Source organism: Anas platyrhynchos, chromosome 7 (assembly GCF_047663525.1).
Source record: "Anas platyrhynchos isolate ZD024472 breed Pekin duck chromosome 7, IASCAAS_PekinDuck_T2T, whole genome shotgun sequence".
NCBI classification, from domain to species: Eukaryota; Metazoa; Chordata; class Aves; order Anseriformes; family Anatidae; genus Anas; species Anas platyrhynchos.
Genome location: NC_092593.1, coordinates 5399769 through 5418334, shown reverse-complemented (window position 1 = coordinate 5418334; position 18566 = coordinate 5399769). Strand labels below are relative to the sequence as shown.

General features: G+C 41.5%; 1 protein-coding gene across 1 annotated transcript in view; it reads right to left on the bottom strand.

Annotated features, from left to right (window-relative positions):
- LRP1B (LDL receptor related protein 1B) overlaps positions 1 to 18357 on the bottom strand; it is a 669075-nt gene extending 650718 nt beyond the window's left edge. The window contains exon 1 of the mRNA XM_038182072.2: positions 18106 to 18357. Coding sequence (XP_038038000.2) covers positions 18106 to 18184 — 79 coding nt within the window. The 5' untranslated portion in view covers positions 18185 to 18357. The remainder of the gene's footprint in view (positions 1 to 18105) is intronic.
- Positions 18358 to 18566: the final 209 nt, after the last annotated feature.

Sequence of the window (18566 nt, the reverse complement as noted above, 5' to 3'; positions counted from 1 at the left end):
AATCAATCAGTTTCAGACGCATGAGGCACCGTGCGTCATTCCATTCAGCAATTAAGCAGTTCCTAATATTTTATGATTAACAAGTTTTCAGCCACTACCACTGTAATCTTTTGTTAATGAGACAAGCCTCCCCCCGCCTCCAAAAGAGGCTTACTGGTACACAGCTAAACAAACAACAGCAATTCCAGGATTCCCAGCTCAGATCATGAAACGCCGCCGCTGCCTGTGCCAGCTACTCCAGAAAGCAGCGAGCTGAGCCTCACAGCACTGCCCACACCTCTGCCACAAGAAGCAGGAGCAAACCTCTCCCCGCAGCCCTCTGAAACCAGCTGGCAACCTCAGTGCACTTTTTAAACAAGCACAACCTTCGTCTAGCTAACTTTACCTTCTGCAACCCTCTGCTGGAAGATGAGACGGAATGGATCTGACTCCAGAAAGGCATCACTCCGACACAGAGGGAGTTTTGTTCTGGACGCTGAAGCAGACGGGATTTCAGCAATATTTTCTAGCTGAGCAGCTGTCAGAAGCAACCACAGCTGCAGCACTGGAGTAACCCATCCTGGGCAGCAATCTCCCAAAAATTCAGTATTTCAGGCCCTCCTTTGACTGAAGGAGGAATTTTTCTAGCACTACATTGCCTCCCCTCTTTTTTTTGGCTGGGAAATAATTCATACACTAACTCACCAGCACGTTTTAGTGGGTTCCCATACGTACATACACTGCAGTTCCGACGAGCAGACCGCCGTGTAATTGCACGTTTTTTGTCCTTGTGCAAATAAGTCTCAGCTTACTGTAGGCTGATTTTGCTACGTGTAATATCTGGATTAGCAATTAACATTTTAATTAAAGATGGATTAACCAACATTACGAAAATTATGTCTGGAACTGTTCGATTTAAAATCCACGACATATATACAGATAAACATATCTTTGTTAAGTACAAGTAATTTTCTGGTCTGTGTAAGAATGATACGATTTAGGACTTTGAGAGACAGCATAGTAATTTGATATTATTATACATGGAGATAACCACAGAGCAAATATAATACGCAAAAAATACTTTTTTCAAGAAGCTGCATGGTTACCAGCAAGTGTTAGATGTTCATTTAGTGAGGGTTTGGACTGCAGTTCAAGAAACTCTGCCTATAGACCACTTTAATTTAGCTATGTTTAAACCAAGCGTAGTGGTGAAGGAGGACACACTGTTCTAAATGTAAATTGTATTAGCAACAACATATTGAGATTTCTGTACTTCTTGTTCCATTCGCAGTTTTTTGCCGTGAGAATAAATCACAGCATGTTTTCTCTTCTTGTAGCAATCTTCATCACAAGAAGCCGGAATCAAAACCACGCTCCTCGCACTTTGCATCTGGTCTTTTTTTGTTTGGGAGCTGGTGGCTTTGTTTGTTTTGTGGTTTTTTGTTTGTTTGCTTTTTGGGGGTGGGAGTCAGGTGAGATGGACATTAGCAGGTGTCCCCCTTATTTCCAAAGGGAACAAAACTGTGATCATGGAATAAAAGCCAAAAAAGTAATATAGAGAATATGAGTTTATATATTGGGTGGAATACTTGAACCTATTTACCTGTCATTAAAAGTACACAGAAATTGCACTTTCCTGTTCAGTCACTGAAAGAAACTGGGACAAGCACATTTGTGGCAAACAGTATTATCAGAACCCACTGAAAACCTTAACAAATGTTCTCATCAGCATCTTTTGAACCCATCTGGATACAGCTGAATGATTTTGCATTTACAAAAAAATTAGTATACTTGGAAGCCAAGTAACTAGCACAATAAATACAATGAAGCAGTGATTTATATGGCCAGCCCTTTTACTCTTTAGTACCAAGGTACTTTACTTACAATATGTAAAAAAAAAAGAAATCCAGATCATAGCACACAGTTTCTAAAGCAGCAGCAAATCAAAATCTTTTAAGCCAATTAACTTCAAAAAGGAAAAGCTTTCTGGGGTTGAATAAGTAGTTCCTCAGCATCTCCCTGGGTTGAATTTCACTAAGATCAAGGGTGACAGAGCTGTTTCCAACAGTGAGTGAGGCGGCCCAGCACCCACTGGTGGGTACAGCCTCATGGCAGCAGAGATGGACCCGCAGTAATTCACAGCCAAGCAGACACGGACACAGAACACAGATCAAGTGGGGAAAAAAGAACTTTTCATCCTTAGCAAAACCAGTGAACTCCAGGCCAGTGTTAAAAAGCAATGTTTATATATAGGTCATGTCAGATTTGAGTATGACTCCTCTCTATATGCTGAAGTCATAGCTTTAAGAAAACTTTCAAAGCTTGGAAGGAAGAAGAGACAGAACAATGAGGAGCAACCCGACTTACAAAGCAACCAGAGAACACTGAGGCAGCAGAAATACATTTCAGAGCTGCTCATTTGAGTTTAAACATGACATTTCCCCATTTCATAGATGAGCAGCAACAGAGAAATAGTCGCAATGGCAACTGCTTCCTCTGCCACCATCCTTCCTGAAAACTGACAACCTGAAATATTTTCATATAATATTGTGGAATAGCAATTCGGACTTTTTTTTTTTTTTTTTTTAATAAAAAAATTCAAGTAACAGCATTATTCTGGACCACATTGAGGTTCAAAACCTTGGGCTCAGAACTACTTTACCGAGGTTTAACCATGCAAAAAATGGTATTAGACAAGAAAAGAACCAGCGGAGAATGGTAGGGATGGGATGAACTGCTTTCAAAGATGATTCCTATCCAGGGAGCCTATGTAAGGGCAGGCAGGAGCAGTCCAGCAAATACAACCTCAGTGCCAACCCAGACGTCCCCATGGCCAAACCCTGTCCTGCTGCAGGCTACAGACACAGCCAGAGGGGCTGCCACCATCTGAACCTTTGCACACGTTGCCTCTTCAGCAGCCATCATCAGACTTGCGCTAACAGCCTTCCTGAAAAATATAACTGCTTGATTTAACATCTCTGGGAAACTGCGAGACATTACACAACGTTGTAGACCACAGCCAGCTCCCGCGACGAGACGAATCGCTGTACCAGCTTACAGTCTGCAGCGTAATGGGAATGCTTGTATTCCTACCAGTTACCAGAGTAAATAATAAATAATTTCCATCCATTGAGACGTTCTCTGATGTGAATTTAAGAAAGACAGGCCCAATATATTTTCACTGTAAACAGTGTAGTGCGTGTGGCAGTTCTTTCTGTAAATCTGTTGACTTAGCCCTTAGAGCATCCTTTAAAATTACTATACAGTTAACACCTTGTTGTTCCTTTACTTGTCAAATCATGCATTACTATTAACATCTCAGAAGTAAAGAAACAAACAGCGTGGACTGTCAAAACCTCAGCTGCATTATCGTGAAAATAGAATTGTAAAGTGCTGCGCTTGAATTCCACTAAGAGCAAAGTTTAAAAATCCACTCACAGAAGTTGCTGCAATATTTGAGGGGAGAGAGGGTATTTTGAGGCAGCACATGTACTGCCTGGAGCTGAGCTGTCATAGCAACAACCTCATTAAATCGCCCCTCTTGGGAGCACTAACCTGTATCCCAACTGTTGGAAAGATGTCATTTATAATGGGACTTAATTCAGTTAAGAGTCAAAGTACAGGAGACTTACAGAAAAGTGAAATTGCTAATTTAAGGAATTCGCAAAGGAGCACAAACACCATATCAAACGGCTGTGAAAAACTTGGCTTTTGCCCTCATCTTCCATTTCCCGTAACCACCACTAGTATTTCAACCTTTCAAACATAAGGTTTACAACTTTTCAGAAATTCCTTTTTTTGTCCTTAAGAGCCCTGGTCAGGGGAGTGATAATGTGCCTCTTTTTACTTGTCTTTTATTGCCCCTATGCCCCTATAAGCAAGGGATGGCCAACTCATCTGCCCACCCTAATTCTCCCCAACACCGAACTCCTGCGCCAGCAGCCCATAACAGCTTTCTCTCTTCTCCCTAGCTTTGCCACCCTTAAGGCTATTCCGCAAATGGATATTCAAATGAACATTTGGGTCCATCAACAGAAATATCCACTGACTTCTAGAGCTGCCTCAATGCTGCACTCGTGACTTCCATAATGGAGTGGCAACACCACGACAGAAATATATTAATGCGTATTTGGATTTCACTTTTAAAAATCTGTGATTTAATAACTTTAATTGACAGCAATAACACATGAGTACAATGCATTTTGGAAGTGCCTTTCAGGTTTTTAAAGCAGTGGAGATAATTGTAGATGAAAAATGAAAGAAAACTGCACTGCTCAGAAAATGAGTCATTAACCTTTCAACTCGAGAGTTACCACCGGAATCCAGACCAGCAGGGCTGCAAGGGCTGCGAGAGATGTAATAGAGGTAATTCAGTACTTTTAGTCTGATTTCTTTTAGTTGTCTTTTAAACTCTTCCCAACTTGGCCTCCATCTCCCCCAAAATATAATCACTTGACATGTCATTAATGCATCACCAAATACATTTGCTGGATCTAATGAAAAAGCTGAGCTTTACATATTCTGTGCCCATAAGATGCTGTCCTCAGCATTAAGGTAAAAACCAAACTACTTATGTGATACCAGTGCTTTTGGCCTGAGTGACAAACCCAGAATTTCCTTTACTCTAGGAGCTCTTGTAGAAATTAAGGGTTGCAGCTCCAGTATTTGCGATCAAAGATCACGGTGTCACTTAGAACAATATGATGTAGAGAAAAAGTAATAAAAATATCTGTGCAGTATCAGCTGCATGTAATAGCTTATTTACAGCTGCCTTCCAGGATGTCTTAGTTCAGAAGCAATGTACCTAGTTAACTTCCATGGAAGAGACCTGAACTGCAGAACATTGATTGGAAATCAAATTAATAGGTAACACCCCGTATAAAATGAGAATAGTGCATGCTTCCCATAATCTAAAGAAAATGAAGGTAATTTATTAAAGCTTTCCTCAAAAAGCACATTGGTCAGCCAGAAACAATACTGGGAAATAAATACATGGTTAAAGGAAAAAAGTAATTTAAGAAGCTTTGAAAGAACATAACCGGCTAAACCATAAATTAAGAAGAAAACCCTGCTCACATTTTCACTGGCCTTAGTTGTCCCCCATGACACACTCCACAAGAGACTTTCCTTCTATGCTTATAAAAAATATTAACTGTTTTTTAATAAATTACTTTATAATTAAATATTCAATTATTATATTCTTGTTTGCTAGTCTGTTACAAAAAAAAAAAAAAATCTCTGCAGCTGAAGGTGTGATTTTATTGGATATGCATGGAGCTGTGCAAGGCTGTCTGTATTTTAATGTGTTTATTTGCTGGCTGTTGGCAGAGTTGTCCCGGAGTATACTTGAAGCCAGTTGCAATGTACAGATTTTTCAATAAAAAGGCAGAAATATTGGCCAGACAGTTAATTAAATGGCACCAGGACATTTTTTTTCTCCTTTCACAAACTCCAGTTAGTATTCCAATCCTGTATTAGGTGCCCCAATGACACCGAAAATAATAAATCTTCATTTATTGTCAGTAGATTTCTAACCTGGTTGTTTTAAACAGCATGATGAACACATTTTAGCAGAATACATTAGCTGTGCCAATTTAATAAGAGCAAGATTGATGGAGCCTTCCCTTTTGTTTCTCCAAACGGGGCAGAGCCCAACTGCAAGCACCCGGGGAAGGAAATCCCTTGGTTTGCCCTTCTTCAGCAACATTTTGCCCTTTTCTGGGATGCAAGTTCTCCTCCCCAGGCTGTTACCAGTCTGTCCTCTCCTAGTCTTTGCTACTGAAATTCATCAGCAATCTCAAGCACTAGCATCACCCAACAAGAGAAGCATCATGACGAGCAGCATCAGCCCTGAGGGCTATGCTGCCATGCTCAAGGTCTACTCATTTTTTCCTCATTATTTGGTTCAAACAAATTGAAGTCTGTCACCACCTCCAGCGGAGAAGACATTTTTGGTTCTCAGGTCAGATGATCTGTCAAATGAAGGGCTACCAAGGCCAAAGAGGGGAAGAAAGACTTCTCCCCCCACTCTATGACCCCTTATTCCAGTATCACCGCCCTGAAAAGATACAATTTTCACCCTCTTGAACTACTATATTTTCTGTATTTTCATATTTACATAGCTATCATTGAGCAAAGATCTGGACCCGAAGCCTGCTGCACTCATGGGGAAGGAATCCAGCATGACCAACCCTGCCCAGCCGCCCCACTGCAGCTCCACACACAGCAGAAGCTGAAATTAAACCTCTCCCGCAGCGCTTTGCCCAGCCCCAGCTCTTCAGGGATTTTGCTTTAAAAGTTACATCTAATTTAGCAGATGTTGGCATTTTTGCAGCAGCTTACCCTAGCCACTTCTCCACAGAAACCCATGACGGTGAAGCAGGAGGCCTAACCTTGCGAGTGATATGAGCCCCGCTGGCCTAGTGGGAAGCTCAGGTTTTAAGCGGTGTTTCTCCCCAGGTATGGGTACGCATATTATTACCAGCTAATGAAATTCAGACACATATCTCCTACTTATTGCTTCTGAAGGATATCTTTTTGGATGTTTTGTGGACCAGACTGACATCTATGAAGACATTAGCCTTTTTTAAAAAATACATTTCGAACCAATATTCATGTCATTATGAGAATCAAAATAAATGTTAATAAACAATGAGATTTTGGACTATGTTATTGGACCATTTCAGCCCCCAACTAGAACATTCTCTGACAATTTGCTAGACTATGGATTCTGTCTTCTCTAAACAGTAACAGATTTCTCAGAAAAAAAAATGGTACCTATCCAGGCACACAGACTGGCAAATTTTGAGATCTCAGTTTATATCAATAACTATATTCTACTGCTCCTAAAAAACAAAAGAGCTCTAAAGATTAGACTATTCCCCAAAATACAGAAAATCTGGTTATTTAAAATAACTGGTTGCTTTAAAGGGCAACTATTTCCACAGCACAAAGTTCACGTAGATTTCCCTGCAAGTCCCAAACGCAAACACTATCTGCAAAGTCCATATGCTTTGTATTTCACAAAAGCTTTGCAGAATACATTTAACATGAGAGAAAAGAGTTGGATTTTATTCTTCACTTCATCTTTTTGACAGAAAGGTGTCAATAGAAAGATGTTGACAAGAAAGCAAACTGGAGCCTGTGTAACTTTATTACTGAAGTACGGGGAGATTACTTTTTGTTATTAAAACATCAATGTGCTACAGCTGACATTTGTGCCTTACAGTGGCAGCAATTTCTATTGGGATGAGCTGTTTTATACCTTCAGTTATTTATCAGTCACACACAAAAAAAGTTATTCTTTAAGTCTACAATAATGCAGGTGAATGTAAAATACATCCATATGGACCTGAAGTCCCAGAGTGCATTACCGTTCATTTCTATAAAAATTAGATCTGGATCATCCATGAATTTTTCACTAATACATTCATTTTCAAAAGCAACGGCTTCAAGGAGTTCTGTATTTTCATGAAGGAAAGAAGGAAGATTGATTTCCCATGGCTTATAAAAGACAATATTCACACATGCCAAACACTGCTGCTCATCACCTCTTCTATTCCAGAATGCAAACTCTGTGGTTCAGAAGCAGAGCAGAAACTTAGTAAGAGCTGTGGTGTTTATATTTTTGGTTTTGTACTGGACATGGCCTTTCTTGCTCCCTACCAAATAAAATAATCCTGTAATTTAACAAGTAGCCCTCCTAGCCTCTCTGTTTCCATTATCCACTTCTAGTCTGTTTGCTTCCCTGAGGCTGCAATTCCAAATGAAAGCAACATTCAACAGGCACTTGTATCATCAAAAGCTGTTACTCTCTAATAAGCTCTGCAGCACCTGGACTCCTGAAGTTGTAAGAGGTTTTCCCAGGCATGAGATTTTGGAAATTTGATTAAAAATAGAGATAGTCTACCCAAGGTGCCAATGTGAGATGAGCAAGTACAGTTACCACTCTGCTTGCCCGCAGTACAAACACAAAACCTATGGCCAGCAGAAGTTTGTCGTGACACACAAAATGAAATTATTCAAAGATTTCCATTTAGACGTGGCAACTTTTCTGCTCAGCACAAAACAGGATTTAAAATGGAACTCAATGTAAATGCAATATTTAGAAGTAATTTCCCCTTATTCGTTTTATGTATGCATGATCAGCCGGCGGTGACCACTTCAAGATTACCACCCAAAACACACAGGTATTCTACCCCAAATCAGAAAAACAACCATTAGCTGGCTTCTAGAAACACTTCTCCACAGTGCTGCTTTACTCATGGAACCACCAAGGACATGACATACCATCTTTAGAAAAAATGGCCACTGTGGGGCTAAACAGACTGTTGATCTATTACTCTCTGACATTTTTTCCTTAAGATATATAAAGCTATAAAAGGCATTCTATTAAGTTTGCATACTTACATCATGCTTTTCATATATATTTTTTATATATATATACAAAGTCTTTTATAAAGCACTTAAATCCAACAACTAATTTACAAATGTGATGCAGAATCCAAGTTGTGCCATACCTACTACTACTTTAGCACTTATTTTATGAAAGTGTTTTTTAGCGTGCTCCTAAAAATTCATGGCCACACATTAAGCACTCCTGTAGTTTAAATTCATTTGCTGGCCAGCTTCTGAGCACCAGTCAACACCACAAGAGCAGCAATCACAGTACGTTTAGCTGCATTACCTTTTTTTGCAAGGCACATTTGACACAGCGCGATACCATTGTGCAAAGACAGGCCACCAATTAACGTAAATCAGTGTGGTTTCATTGAAGAGCATTTAATGATTCTAACTGACAAAATCATAACACGGTTCATAGTGTTTTACTCATTGCTGAATAACGTTAATTGGTTAGTGGAGTTTGGCTTTTTTCAGTAAAAGAAAAAATATTTTATCACAGAAGTGTATGAATTGTATCAAGAGTATTCCACAGCAAAAGCGGTAATGTGTTAGAAATATAAGCAGTTTTATATGCTTGAATGTGCTTTAAATACCAAGCCTCACAGTTTGTATCTGAGCAGTATTTCAGAATTTCGTCATCATGTTGACAGCCATCTGCTTCAAACTCTCTTCCTACTGCCCAAAGAGCGGTCAAAATTGGGTACTAACAAATCAAATTTCTACACCGAAAGGAAGCTCCTCATAGGACAAAGTAAGTCACACAGGCTAGAGATCTGAACATACACTCCTAGAAGTTTGGAGAGAATAAATAAGGTTACGGACACCCAGATCTGACAGTCTCCTGCAGCGTTACGGGATATGCAGTTAGCAGGTCTCTCTGAAAACGTCAAAGTGGCAGATTAGCTGACACCAATTCTCCAGAGGAGTATAATCTACAGAGTAAATGGGTAATATTGTATACTGTCAGCTCTGTTTAAGTCACAGCCTTCAAAACCCAAAGAAAGAAATGTAAGGTAACAAGCGCAAGGGAAGGAATTCATTCCGATGGGTCTGTGTGCACATGCTGACCTGAATAGCATGCTCCTATTTGAAAAAATGTGCTAATGGGCCATTTGGGTCAGGGCATGAGATTACGTCTGCCCAGCCACTCCCTGTGCTCCTGGCTTTGCTATACACAGTATCTTCCACTCTCTCCCTGTACATCCAAGGTTTAATATACACGTTTATACTTGCAATCTTTCCTCACAGAAGTAGCTTATAGCAGCCCTACATGGTTAACTGCTGCAGATCAAGCTAGCTTCAGAGCCAGCATCTGCAAGATACCTGCCTGCTCTGAGGTAGCCCTGCTTTGTCATCAACAGAAGTGCAAAAGCGATTCAGCCTGACAAGCCACAGCCATGGAGCAGTGCCTTAGTTTTCACATCTTTACACCCGTGTAGTCCCAATTTGCTTCATCTCCCCTATATATGATGTAACGCTAGTCTAAAACGTTTTGCCTAAGACTACTATAAAGAGACACTACTATGAAGAAACCTTTTTTTGTTCACTATTCTTTCTGTAATCTCAAGAACCAGCCACTTGGCTTAGTGTCACCCAAGAGGAATAAATTCAGTATTGCAGCCTTCTTCCTTTGCTCCCTGTCCTTAACTCTGCCTGCCACTATCCCTCAAAATAGAAGTTTCATTGCAGTTACACAAAATAAGCCATTTTAAACCAAGTGTTTCAAATGAGGTGAGATTATAGGTCTTCCAACATTTCTCAACTGGCTAGATAGTAGTGGTTTATCTACTATTTTACTTTGAGCATTTTTTCCTACTACTAAGTAAAAAGAAAGAAGTCTACATTTTTCTTTAACAGGTTCCATTTATATGGTCTGACAAAACAGAAAGTAAACTTTTTTTAATATATCTTCACATATAACTTGTATGTAAAATGATAAATCCCATGAACAATGACACTTCAAAGTGTCAAGAAGTGGCAGACTAGATGTAACATTCCAGGGACACAATTTAATAAATTTGCAACAGTTTCTGAATCATAATTGTTGTTGTTTTTGTTTGTTTGTTTGTTTGTTTGTTTTCCCAGCTACATTTGTTCTTTCACCACCTCCGCTCACAGCAAGGAATTGGGAAGTGGGCTGCAGAGAACACCCAGGCTTATCCCAGCCCCTAGCTGGGCTTTGCAGAATCACCCTGCTGCTATACCTCTTCTGGCAGCCCCAGAGAATCTCAGAGCTTAAGTAGAGATGATGGAAGGACTGAACGAGAACAGCAAAAGCATTTATAAATATGACTGAGAACTTTTAAAGCTTCATATGTATGTATGAGCAGGAAATAGCCCTGTCTATCCTCATAGAGCAATGCTGTATTTCTGCCATTCATCCAGTAATAGCTCACCTCCACCTGTAAGCTGAGCAAATCCTGAGCATGCAGGGTTTGCATGACTGGAATACTGCTGAAACATGGATTATTTGAAAAAAAAAAAAAAAAAGAAAAAAAAAAGAAAAAAAGAAAAAGCATCAAAAGGAACTCAACTATGCTCATCTCTGGATAGGCACACGACTCATAAGGAGCCAGGTTGCTGAATAACAAGGTACCATCCTCACATCCCTCCCAGACCAGCATCTGGGAACTGGATCAAAATCCACTGGAAGCAAGACAAGTTTTCCACGCTCTTCCATGAGTTGTAGATCAGTCTGTCAGAGCATTTGGTACAAAAACACCTTCACAATTTAGGAATCGAGTGCTCACCCCTCAGCCAAGTGCCATCTCCCTGTTTTTACTAATCACATTCAGGCAGTAGGAAGCCAAACGAGCCACACTTATACTGCTGTTGAACATCCCTGCCACTGTACTGCACTGCTCTAATCCAGCAGATTTTGTGTTCTGAATTCCTTTTAATGAGTCTTTGCTACTTTAAATGAGTGATAACTAGGAGTAACAAGACATCTTGAATGCAAAGTACAGTGCTTCATCTAGAAAACGAGCCAGCTTTGTCTGCCTTACACAGAACCAGGTTTAAGTACAACCAAATGGCTTCCAGGTAGTAGACAATACATATCAGCATATTGATCTGTCTGGAATTTTGTCTGTTTTTCTGACCTCAGGAGAGGGTGGTCCATTTAAAACAATAGATTTATTTTTTTTTTTAAATGAGAAATTGACAATTTATCATTAAAAATAAACAATTTATGAAATAACTCATTTTCTAGAGGAACATTACAAACTGAGAAAAGCAATCATGAATTTGATCCATATATTTCAGAATTAGATGTGGGAAATATAAAAGTGAGTTCAATACAAGGAACCCAATCAAAATTGAACCAAACTTCAGAATAAAAATACTGCAAGAAATAGTTAATTTATTGTATAAAAGCTGTAGTACAAAACAGACAAAACATAACTTAATTAAGTCTACCAATTAAGATTTCCCAATGATATTTTAATAAAATGATCCAAAGTTTCCTTGCACTTCTGAATCCTGACCCCATAACCAAGTCCAGAACAACGAATACATTGATCTCAGAGGTATAAGCTCAGGGCTATAATCTGTTTGTTAGCACAGTGAAGCATAAATAAAAAACAATATTCTCCTGAGAAGAAAGCTTCACTGCTCAATGACATGCTTTCATTTCATAAGCACACAGTTTTACACAAATACCAATATACTTTGGGTAAATCAGCATGTGTTTGCATATGCAAAAGAGCATCCAAGTAGCTATGAACTTGTGCTGCTCTTCTTTCATCTTCACAGGATTTGCAAGCAAGAAGAGGCAGGTATTTTGGGGAAAGCTATCCATCATCTAGAAACTTACTGCCATTTTTTCCATGATCATTTTGCATTAGTAACTTTTTTTTTTTTTCTCCACATGCACTTTTATGGCTGCACTATGCCACAGCATTTCTCCAAAGAGGCACATTTAAAGAAGGATATATTAGAAGTAGTAGCGTTTTGGTACCTCCAATGCCTTAAAATATCCTAAAAAATTACATTTGAGGAAAAATACTTGCCAGCACATCACAACATGTGAAAATACAACCATTCTATCAGAGTACAATAAGCAGCTTCCCAAACTATTTGACAATATCAAAATTGTATTTTAAAAGTTGTTGACAAAAAGAATTTTGGTTAGTTTGCAGATAGGCGAATTAAAATCATAAAGCATTACATGAAAATTGCCTGGGTATCTTTTTGTGCTGCTGGAGCGTGTGCTTGTGTGAGCAGAAGAGGTCTCCCCTTGACAGAACAGCCCACAGGAGAAATACTGCATTTGGAAAGCATTGCATCAGCATTTGTCTTGCACATGGTCTATTCCCCTTTCAATATATCATCATAAGACTATTCGAAAAACACAAAACTGTATGTTTTCATTCCCCACGTTTCCTTTGTTCATTCAAGGAAAAAAAATACTGAAGCTTATGAACTGGTATTAAATAAAAACTCAGTGGTTGAGAAAACCTGGAGGAATTGTACGTATTTTTCTTATTCTCAAAGTTTAAGATTCATCTCTACAGCATTTCTTATCACTCTCAATGAATCAGTTATTCAACAGTGTCACACACAGAAGTTAACATGGAACCTTCTACTGACAGTAAGGCAATGGGTAGTCCAAAATACATTGATCTTACAGAAAGAAAAAAAAATGCATTCTTATTTCTGAAGCAAAGGTGTGTTTCAACAGTTTGGCTCTTCTGGAAGGCCACGTTATTCAGCAGACAGCAGCACGTGAGATGTTTAGGAACATCAGCTGGCGTTAAGAGCACATTTCAGGACACAATGTACCGTATCTAGAACTCCTAATACTGTAATCTCTACTTTTCCACCTCAGAGAATTCATCTGGATTTCTAACCGAATAGAAATAAAAATCTCCAAGTGTACCTCACCACTTCAAGACTGGCATTACATCATCTTTAAAAAGTCCCATTACTTAGCAATGCCCTTATGTATCCCAGTCTTTTGTTATTAATACACAACTGCAATTTATTACAAAATGGTTGATAAATGGAGCTGCTAAAGAGACATACAATCTTCTTTTTAGTGCCCAATTTTATTTCCAGCTTGGTAGGGTTCGTAAAAAAGTATATAGTGCCCAAGCCCAAGTCTATGTCTACATGATAGGGAGGAAGCCTCGACATACATAACAAGATATAACAGATATACCTACACTTCCCAAGTATGCAGGAAGATCTTCCTACTACAAGGATCTTACCAATTAAATTAGATTAACAGCATAGCGAACACAATACTGGCAAAAGCACGTCTTTGTCTCTAATGATTCTTCCTAGCTCCCACTAAATCTACCTCAGGACACGGTGTTTTAGGGGAATCCCGTTCCTGGGGTTCCAGAGCTTGTGTGCAGCCCAACATTGCCCACTGGTCCTGGCACAGCAGGGGCAAGCCATGATCCTGCTGACATCACTTTGGGTCTACCCAACAGCATCGGGAAACTCAGTGCACCTCGGGAATTTTTAGTGCTGTGGACACCAAGTAGCCAGCTGAAATACAGCTCTGCTTGCAAATATTTGCATCCTTTCTGTAGACCAAATTTGAGACCCCAAAACTTGTTTAGCTAAAACAAACCAGTGAGTTGGACAGAAGGTACATAGTCATTCGAGTAATATTTAAAAATCTAATTAATTTCTAATTGTACTTGCAAATTTAGGATCCATTCTGCAGTGCCTGCACTTAGCCCAAGCTCTCACTAAGCACAGACTCAACAGTCATCATGACTTACATAAAAATAATCACTTTCTGATATTTTTATCTTCAGGGTTCACGTTAAAAGTGTTTTGGGTAAGTGCAATTAAAATTATTTCCCTAAGCAAATTTTATTTAATTATATTTTAAGGAACATAACTATTAAAGACAGATTAATATATTAAAAACTAGGAAAAACAACATGCTGGGACTCAAAGTACAATGCTGTAACAAGTACTTTCTACTACCTAGATTACCAGCATCTCTACAGATAGACAGAACTCGAAGTTCTTAAATTAAAATTACATAAGTACTTTACAATCAATAAAGAGAAACCCATTTTCTTCAACTCCAAATAACAGACAAAAAGACATACAACAGGCTCTAGAGGAACAAGGGCTTCCAAACTGCACTTATTTCATTGCTACTGTGAGTTTTGCCACTTGAAGCAAGTGGGGTAAGACTGGGATCCATATGACTGTAAAGGTATGTGTATGTGCTCAAATTCACTTGTAACATTTCAAAAAAAAAAGCTACTGTGTGAAGTAAGAAGAGATTTTCTATAAGTCTTTGGAGAATAGCTACTTCAACATGCAGGAATACCAGACAAAACCCAGACAAAACCCTTATGATAAATTAGCAAAAGATTTGCCACAGAACAAGTTTACATGCAGTCCTTTCATATAATACATACGGTTTTGAACTGTAAAACAAAGTTTTGCCTTTTAAGTAGTTTGTGCATTTATAACACTTTTCCTTTTATTAAACCAAAGATCTCCAAAACCATTGAACTGAGCATAAAATAACTTTAATAAGAGAGAGTACATACGTCGGTTCAGAGAAAACCCAACACAGTTTGCTCAGTCTCCAGAAGAATCAGGATTTTGTGCATGCAATCACATACTCAATCGTGGAGGCACATACATCACTGATTGCCCCATAAAACCAGTCACTGAAATTGCACTTGTGGAAATCTCTCACGATTTCTTTCTTTAATTACTTCTTATTGCACATCCTTCTAACTACTGTCCTAAATTCCTTGATATATCTTCAAGCTTCTCTGTAATTGTGCCTCTCCCGTGACAGATAAGTTCTTAAAAGCACACCGTGCTTCCTGCAGCATTGTTCTTTGGAATAAATAAATAGGAATGTCGCTGCGACCTTGGACGTATTTCTTTTGGGTATAAGATATTAGTACTTATCTATGTCCAAGACACATAAAACATGAGTATGAAGCAAGCACCTCTGTAGCACAGCACAGGAAGAGATTTTTTGGGAATACTTCCCAATACACTGCCAAGCTGGAGCTCAGGCTGGTGAAGCACAGCAGCATTTGGTGCACTTGGTTTCAAACATTCAGCTAATAACAGGATGGCTGGAACCCCCCTGGCAGCCCCACTGCCACCTGCTGGGGCACCTTGCTGGAAAGGGAAGGCCACCAGCAATCACCCCCACCAGAAGGAGGCAAATTTATTTCACCTGGTCTGTTTCTGCTGCCCGGCAAGTAATCCAAATTAACATCAGCTGAACCTTGAACCTGAAAACTCCATTTTAAGTCATTCATTTCCAACCCTTACTTAAGTATGGTCAAAGGACACCCTGAAAACAGTAAATTCCCTGCTAAGTGGAACAAAGATGGAAATTTCTGAAGGCTTTATGACTTCAGAGAGGAGTAGCTTTCAGGGAAGTTTGCCTTTTTTTCTTTAAAGGCTTGAGATACGCAAAAGCATGAATTGAACATGTGATACACTGTCATCTGGGGGAAAGGGCTGAGTTTTAATGTACCAGAGAACACCTCTCTGCTTGGTTCGAAGACTACCTCTGGAGGAGGACCACCTGCAGGACCACGCGGACAAGGACCACCAGGGCAACCTGCCAGCTGTGGTCTGCCACCAAGCTGTGGGCAAATAATGAGCGGCAAGCCTATTAATAACGAGCCGCATACTCATTAATGCTACTGGGGATACACATTTCACTGGGGGAAAGAACCAAATCACACTACACAATTGCACAGGTTATCCAAACCCAGATCCCGGGGCTGGGCACCTTCCTCACAGCCCCAGGGCCACCAGCTCCAGTTCTGGGAAGGTGGGGACGGGACTTGGAGCTCCTCAGCCTCGCCAGCATTAGCAAGGCTGCTCAGGCTTCTCAACTTCCTTACCAGGATAACCGCAAGGGAATTGGGTTGTGAGCCTCCTCGGGAAGAGGCTGACTGAAGCACTGTAAGGTAAGCTGTACCTCCTTGTCACCCAAGGGGCACAACCTCAGCTGCAGGACTTCTCCCTCCCGGAGGGACTCACCTCTTCAGACTGCCTTTTTCCTTCTTTTTCACCTCATTTCCATATTTCTGAACATTTTTCCTTCCCAACTTATATATACATATATATATATATAAAATGTAATATGTATGTCATGTAATATACTCTAGAGTAGCTGTAACCTGTCTGAGGACAGAGCTGGTCTGATAAAACTCCTCCAGCATATTGCAAACATAGAGAAAAGCTTTACATGCTTCAAACTTTGGTGTTTTTTTTTTTTTCTCTCCCCCTTTTTCCTAACATTTTCCACTGGTCTAATAGGTGTCACCTCTCCCTGCAGCACCTCACTAATATTTAATATCACCATGGCTACCACAACACTGCTATTAACACAATCCATGACATTTCCCCAATTCTCGTATTACCAATGGCGAGCCACGGTGCATCCCAAATTTCACTGCCTTTCACATACATTAAGCCTGGCACGCTTCGGTGCCCCAGAATTTCCTCCCGTAAAGGAAAATCAGCTTGGTACGGTCAATAATTTTTGCAGCATATCAAAGTTTATCTGATGTGCAAATGTAATTTTCTTTCTGGAAGCCTCATCCCGAATCCCTTTTAGGTTGAGACCACTTGACATTTTTTAACAAAATGCCTTTTAAGTCCTAATGTGTACTCCGCTCGGTTTTGATAAGACATGACGTTACGATATGATGAGTTAGTTGATTCTAAGTAAATTTGATTTATCCCACTTTTGGGGCCGGTATGATTTACAAGGATGCTGCCTTTTAAGATGGGATTGATTGTAACGTAAGCTGACAGCACATTTTTTTTTGTGAAATGCTGAATCCGAGCAAGGTAACTACAAACACAAAATACGGGGAAAACAATGCAAAACTGAGACACCAGAAACTGATACTGAGGAAGAAGTGGCACCTGCTTATCTCCATCGGGGAGGGGGGACAGAGCGACAGACCCGTTTCCAGCACAATTCCACCAAATGTTTGCAAGTTTCGTTTTTATTCCCCGGCTCAGAGGCAGGCTGCAGCCGCGGAAAGCCAACCTGCCCGTTTGGGGAGCACGGCGGAAAGTTCGTGAAATATTTTCCATCGCGCAAACCCCATCGCGACCGCCGATCTTCGCCTCCAGACTGAAGTACGAGCGCGGGCACCGGGCGTAGAGCCGGCTCGTCCTTCTCCCCCTCCGGTAGCTCGCGTGTCGCGACACCGGACGCTACCGCCGCTCGTTCGCGATAGCCGCGTGTCGCGACAAAGCTGTCGCAGAGGGAGTCGTGGAGCGGCGCGGAGCCAACTTGGGCGGGCAGGAGCCGGGCGCACCTCGGGGCGGCGGCGCCGGGAGCCCGATTCGGAGTCAGCTCTGCTCCGGTGCCAGCGCGGAGCCGCCGCGCCCCAAGGGGTCCCGGAGCCCCCTCCTCGCCCGGACCGCGGCGGGTCACCGGCTGTGCCCCCATCCCCTTCTCCATCCTCATCTTCATCCCAATCCTCATCTTCATCCTCATCCCCATCCCCTTCTCCATCCTCATCCTCATCTTCATCCTCGACCTCATCCCCATCCTCACTCCATCCCCTTCTCCATCCTCATCCTCACCCCTACCCTCACCCCATCCCCTTCTCCATCCCCATCCCCTAAGTTTCCACGCCGCCACCCCGGCTCAGGGGCAGCCTCCAAACTTCCCCGCCGCGCTGCCAGCAGCGGCACGGGCAGCATCAGCAGCTCCGCAAAGTTCCCCGGGCTGCCGCCCCTTACCTCCGCGGGCTCCCGCTGCCCGGCCGCCGGCCGGTAATCCCCAGAGCGTTGCCGCCAGGGCCAGGAGGAGCGCGGGCATCGCGGCGGGTGCGGAGCGGCGGCGGCAGCTCCGCCGTTGCGCGGGGACCGGGGAGCAGCAGCAGCGGCAGCAGCAGCAGAAGCAGCGGCAGCAGCGGGGCTTTGCGGCTCCGGGCTCACCGCACGCAGCGAGCGGGCAGCGCGGGGCGCCCGCGGCCCCCAGCGCCGCGCTCCGCCCCCGCCCGCCCCGCGCCCCGCCCCGCGGCACGCCCCGCGCCCGCGGAGCCGCGCGGAGGAAGGCGGCTGCCGCCACCCGCACGCGGGGCACTTTTTGCCTTCTTCTTCTTCTTCTTTTTTTTTTTTTTTCCTAAATATTTTTACTTTTTTTTTTTTTTTTTAATTTCATCTTTTTTTACTTATTTTTTTTTCCTTTTCTATTTCAT